The 6,893-nt window shown below is 29.7% G+C and overlaps 1 protein-coding gene across 1 annotated transcript; it reads right to left on the bottom strand.

Moving 5' to 3' along the window:
* Positions 1 to 3,173: 3,173 nt before the first annotated feature.
* Positions 3,174 to 6,399, bottom strand: LOC105764404 (uncharacterized). The gene is made up of 7 exons (XM_012582955.2): positions 5,626 to 6,399; positions 4,995 to 5,081; positions 4,847 to 4,891; positions 4,664 to 4,759; positions 4,432 to 4,533; positions 3,606 to 3,760; positions 3,174 to 3,522 (listed from the first exon to the last, which is right to left on the bottom strand). The coding sequence occupies exons 1-7, from the start codon at positions 6,181 to 6,183 to the stop codon at positions 3,441 to 3,443; spliced, it is 1,125 nt and encodes a 374-aa protein (XP_012438409.1). The 5' UTR covers positions 6,184 to 6,399; the 3' UTR covers positions 3,174 to 3,440.
* Positions 6,400 to 6,893: the final 494 nt, after the last annotated feature.

Raw genomic sequence — 6,893 nt, forward strand, 5'->3', positions numbered from 1 at the left:
TCATAACTTATTGTAGTGGCTGGTTTGACCAACTGATTCTATTAACAGTTTATTTAAAAGTGTTTAGTAAAACTTAACTGATAGCAAAAGCTGATATGTGTAAAATGACAAATAAATGCATGACACATTTTATTGTTAAGTATTTATTTGTTTATAATACTTTAGTTTTTATTGGGGGAAATTATTGAAATAAAACGCTATTACCAATGAATTCAAATATCCATTAATTAGTGTATATTTTAAAATTTTAAATAAACAAATTTATTAACTTCATTATTTGCAAATATTAACCTTAGAAATTGATAAATAGTAATAGTATATCAATATAATTGTAAACTATATTATTAGTGATAATTATGTCATGTTCTTAATATGTAAATTAATGATAATTATGTCACACTCCGAATAAATTTGTCAAGTAGCATATATCAATTAATATAATCATTTTACACAAGTAAATTGAAAATAAATTAAGAGTACATAAATATTCAAGAAATAGATAAATCTGACAAAATGAGTCATTTTTGAACAATCATGTGGCACAGGAAGTAATTTTTTAGCGTTTTTTGTTTTGGAGATTTTAGTTCAACAAACTCTTACAAATCACCATTCACCAAACACTACAATTAGAGGATTTGTCTACTCAATCATCTATTTGTGCCCAAATCAACTAAAAAAAACCCAAAACTCTATTTACTAAACACCCCCAATATAGTAATATTCAATAAATAGTATGCAATAATTAGACATATTCAATAAAGTACCTTCTAATAAAAAAGGGGTTGGTTAGAATTAATAAGTTAGAATTATACAAAAATAATGAAACATCGAAGCAAGTTTGAAAAAACTTTTAAACCAGGAGAATACATTTTATTTTCTATTGTATTATTAAATTAATTTTAAAATAATTTAAAATTATTAGTTAAAAATTATGATAATTTAAAAATAGAGTATATAACTCTAAACATAAAATATATATATAAAAATTTGTGATAATTATAATTTAATTTACCATTATTAGTTAAACAATTTTGAGGTAAAAAAGTTGTCAATTTTTTAAATTATGCTCATTTTATTTAGGTAAATACTTATTATTAGAATAGAAGTCTAGTATCTTAATTACCACTTAATTAATATTAAAATTATATATCAATTAAAATTAAAATTAAAATTTAGCTTTATAAATAACGTGCAAACGTTTTTGCTACATCAACACTAAAAGTGGCAACACCGATATTTTTTTTATTTCTTGGTGCCACCTATTAATGTGAAAATAAAACTTACAAAATATGTTTTTTATAGACCCAAAGTCTCATTTTTCTTGTTTTCTTAAGTGATGTGGGATGTGGGATATGAGTATATATAGACTCATAATTCATTTGCACCTTATTCTTGGAGAATGTGATATTGCTTACTCTTTTAACTAACAATATAAGATTAAATGCTACACTATATTTTATAATTTTTTTATTTTCATTCATTTTTACCATGAAAATTTTATACATTACCGTATTTGTTTTATTTTTCATTTCTATAATAATGTATTAATTTATATTTAAAAATGTTATTTACACTTGCAAATTTTTTATCATTTTTATAAATAAAACATAATATTAAAGGATACACAAACTGTTTTATCTATAGGAATATATAGAGTATTCTAGAATATATATATTAAATTGCAAATAAAAAAATACGAATGTAGAGTGTTGTATTTTATTTTATATTGAAATTTTATTTATTTTTAATTAGTTTTGTTGAGTTCATTTCACTTAATTCATAACCAACTTTGAGTTTTAGTATTTGTGTACACACAAATGAAAAAGTATTATATGATCTCATAATTATCACTAATAGCCACGTTTGTTTGGTTATTATTATTATTATTATTATTATTATACAATTGTTGTATAAAATAAAAGTTGGAATAAGCAACCTTCAAATTATATATTTTTTGTTAGATATTTAAATTTATTTTTTGTCAAAAACGATCTAAACAATAATTTCATTACTATTATGGCCTATAAAAATCTTTCAACTAATTAAGTGTTGATACATGACATTTTAATAATATTAAAAATTAAATTTAATTGAAATGTTATTTAATAATCTTTCACACACACAACTTCACATTTCTCTCCTTTTATTCACAGCACCAAACATGGGAAAAATATTGGTGTAAGAGTAAGTAATCTCATATTGTTTAAGAACAAGTTGCAAATGAATTATAAGTCTATATATAAAAATCGGTTTTGAAAGTTTATATCGCTTAAGAAAACAAGAAAATGAGACTTAAGTTTATATAAAACACGCTTTGTAAGTTTTATTTCCACATTAAGAGGTGAAATCAAGAAATAAAAAAATATTGGTGTTGATACTTTTAGGGAATTGTTTTCGTTAAAACAACTTATTCCGTATATTTCCCAAAAATTGGCCTAATTAAGTAATCATTTTAAAAATCAGCATTTATGAGTATTTTAGTCAAAAATTACCGAGCTTGTCAAGATTAATAAATTAGAATTATATAAAAAAGAATTATATAAAAATAATGAAGCATTAAAACAATCATTCTTCAAAGAGGCAATATCGAATCATATTTGAACAACTTCAAAAATGATCAAAGATTGTTTTAATTGATGATAATATAATATAATATTATGAGTACTCTTTAAAACCATTGATTTATCTATTTGTTATTTGTTTGGTGTTGGAGGAAAATATTTTATGGGTTTTTTTTTTAAAGGTCAAATTTTATTAATTATTTTTAATCACTATTATTAAATGTATTTATTACTCTAGTGTATATGTTTTTAATATTTATCATGAACTATTATTATAATTGTTACCTTAATTTTTTTTAAATTAGTATTTACAAGTAACAATGATTTTAAATAAATTATTTAAAAATTAATTAAAAAATTAAACGCACAAAATGCAAACTAATAAAAATTAAAAGTGTGGCACGAAAATAGATTTGATAAGGAGCTTTCTAGTGGTTTAGACCGTGCTAGTGTTGAGAGCCATTTGCGGACGTTGGGTTGTCGGAGGATTCTGCGTAGGTTTGGTAGATTTCTATTTAGCGGTGAGGGATGTCCCATTTGTAAGGACACGACTTCCTTCAAATGATTATCTTATGGTGTATGGCCAATTCAGTTAAATAAACATGACCCCAATACACAGATGATGGCTTCCACCTTTACAATGCAGCCTCTAAGAAGATTCTTTGAACAAAATTTCCCACCAACTGGGAACATTAATTAATGCACCTACATATACTTTGAGATACAAGACCTCTAGTTGTTTAAGCTACAAAAACACCCTCAAAATTTTTTTCAACTCTCCAAAACATGTTACATGTATTTTTAAATACCAAAATTAAATAAACTCAACACAAGTGAAATCCGAATCTAATTGCCTGAATGAATTTACCCCCGGCAAGATCATAAGAGCAACTCAGCGATCTGAACAGCATTGAGGGCGGCTCCCTTCCGTACTTGGTCACCACAGACAAACATGTCCAACCTATTATAAAATTTCGTATTCACATCAAAATTATCTACAAGGGAACACACACAAAAGAAATGTAGGGAAATGAGAAAATTTACCCATGATTGCCTTCTTGAGACACATCCTGGCGAATCCGGCCAACTGCAACCTCATCTTTGTTTGATACCTCCAATGGGGTTGGGAAGCGATTAGAAGTCCGATCATCGATAACTACTACCCCTGGTGCAGTTTTCAAAATTTCTCTTGCTGTGTCCTGATCAACAATTTCCAAATAAAGAATCATGATAAAACCAATGTTATATTTATCATGAAGAAGATTTATTAGGCCAGAAAACAGTTTGTTTGTCAGTGCACAATTTCTCTACAAGATCAAAGCAATAAACAAGCTTCTAAAACCCCGAATATTCCAAATTTAGTTTCAATGTGTAACGGATACTCTCATTTCTGTTGCAGTCTGCCCTCTTCCGTTTGATACAGACCACTATGATTAGGGATGATATAAATCAAGGTCCAAGGCCGTTCTTCTAGTACTGTACATTTTCTTATTGAAACCAACATGCTAAGATATCATACTCAAACAATAGTGGTCTCCGACAATGTGGCTTGAAAGTATGAACATGAGATGTTTCTGCCATTTCTAATTTCTCTTGTTCTAGTCATAAACTAAAAACTAAAATGGATGAAAGGAAAAAAAAAAAAAAAAAAAAAAAGGGGGCGACAAACTCATAAATACAAGTAAAATGAGAAGAAGCCCTAAAAACAATTGACAAAGAGCTTCAAAACTTGAAAGATGATGCAATGCATGTAGAAGCACAAAACTAGCTATAATGACAAGAATAAGTCAAATGTTTGTGGCTTTTTACATTACTTTTATTTCATATACTGATGATACAATTGCAAATCTACAACTTATTAAAATATTACCTCGTCAAGGGGCTTCTCAAACTGAAGATTCACACTCTCAGCATGAGCACGCATCACAGGCACTCGTATGCATGTAGCAGTGACTTTAACATTCATGTCGTTCTGATTAAAAAAAGGAACACAATCATGCAAATAAAACATGCCTCTCTCAGATGATTGTTCTTCACAATAGAAAATTCAAAAGAAAAGAACATATTTGATGATTTATACATACAGAACACTGATTACTTACCCAGATTTTTCTTGTCTCTTTTAACATTTTCATTTCCTCTTCGTTATATCCATTCTCAAGAACCGGAGCATTATGTGAGAACAAATTAAAGGCATACTGCATACGTGCAAGAAATAAGAGAAAACTGTAAGAAGCATGGCGAGACGAAAAGCATTTTATACAATGTAAGAGAAATATGCATACTTGTTGTTTAAAGATATCACAAGTTGGTGGTTTCCCTTCCAAGACCTAAAATAATGCAGCAATTAACCAATTTAGAAGATTTAGTCAAACTATCACATAAAATAGGAAAGAATAAAATGAAAAGGGAAAAGAAACTAAATCAAATAACCTCACGGGTTTGAAGCTCAAGCTCATGCATAGCAGCAGCACCAGCACCACTGGCTGCTTGATATGTACTGACCACCATTCGAGTCACCTGCCACACATCATGAATAGAATCAATGTTTGAAGCATAAATTGTCGGATGTTTAAGTTGCTTGATGAGGGAACTGAAACTGGCAAAAAGCTCTAAACAATGAACAATACATATGCTACACTAAAGACTAAAAACATATAGTTTTGTTTCTCAATATCTCATGTAAATTTCACACTATAAAATACAAACGACACAAAGCATTATACCATACTAATTGAAACTCTCATTATTCATTTCTTACTTCATGTCTTCAATTTCTTAGTAGAATTCTAATTCATGCAAGTGATTCTATATATTTGGACGGTCATATTCTCATACTCATAAACGGGAAATAGGTGTAGGACATGGATATTTCAAGAAAAATGAAGATTCCCGGCATCATAGTTTTCAACTGCAACTTCTAAAAATCATCCATGAAATCCAAATTAAAGCATAAAACAAACAATGCAAAACTAAATTCTATAATTAATCTACCAATCAAAAAGCTTAAATATTTAGAACACCCCCCAAAAAATGAAATGAAATGAAAGTTTTTAAGTTATACCTTAGCATGGCGATGAAGAGGGGTAGCAGCCATTAAGCAGATAATAGTAGAACAGTTGGGGTTTGCAATCAAAGCACCCTTTTTATTACCAATTTTAATCCCGGCCATTGCTTCCGGATTTACTTCAGGAATAACTAATGGCACTCCATCAACCATTCGAAACGCTGAGCTATTATCTACCACGATGGCGCCTTTATCAGCCGCAATGGGACCGAACTGTTTGCTTATCGACCCACCAGCACTAAAAAGCGCAATGTCAACGTCGTCAAAGCTGTCGGCGGTTAGTTCTTGGACGGTAAAGGTGCGGTCTTGGAATGAAATGGACTTCCGAGCGGAGCGTTTGGAGGCGAGAAGCTTGAGGGACCGGTAAGGGAAGTCACGGTCGGAGAGGACGGAAAGAAATTCTTGGCCGACGGCGCCAGTGACGCCCACGACGGCGATGGAGGGGCCTGATTCTTGGAAAGACATGCGGACTTTGGTGGGGCATTTGTTGGTTTGAAGTTTGGGCTTGGGGGTGGAAAGAAAACGGGGTTTGAGAGGGTGGCTGAGAGAAGCCATTGTTATGAGATCACTGAGATGTAAAAGGCAGAGAGAATGGGAATGGAAAGGGTGGTAGCGGCGGCGGCGGTTTGGAGTGATTGTACTATGCAGACTGCTGCTCTTTTTAACTTTGATTTTCTTATTGAGACATGCAACGAGTACTAATCTAATACAACAGCATAAGGGTTTTGGGTGTGTGACATCCAAGTTACAAATAAGGTTAAAGAATTTACTATTAGTGTAGATTTTAAAGGTTAAAGAACTTATGACCCACAAATTTCTTTTTATTTTTAAAGAAGTTTTCTCAACTATTATATGGACAAATTTAGCAAAGTTTTTCACAGCCTCAACCTCATTAGCTTTACAATATCAAGACAGCCCAAACAACTAATGCGACTTACACAATTTAAACCTAAATCACTCTTAAAATAATAAAAATTCTTAATTATTAAGTTATCACATTAAGTTCACTAAATATTTATTTTTCATAATAAAACATGAGAAACACTTTTTAATTTCAACTTTATTTAATATAAATAAAATTTAACAACTTTTATTATCAACTTTCTTAGTTGTCCAAAAACTTATAAATGGAAATACATTTTCGTCATTAATTTTTTTAATGTTTTTCTATTTTAATAAAATAAAACGAAAACCACACTTTCATTCAAAAGTCAAATTAATTACCCTTCCAACCAAAAAGTTACATTCATTACGAGATATTTTAG

Source organism: Gossypium raimondii, chromosome 12 (genome assembly GCF_025698545.1).
Source record: "Gossypium raimondii isolate GPD5lz chromosome 12, ASM2569854v1, whole genome shotgun sequence".
Taxonomy (NCBI): Eukaryota; Viridiplantae; Streptophyta; class Magnoliopsida; order Malvales; family Malvaceae; genus Gossypium; species Gossypium raimondii.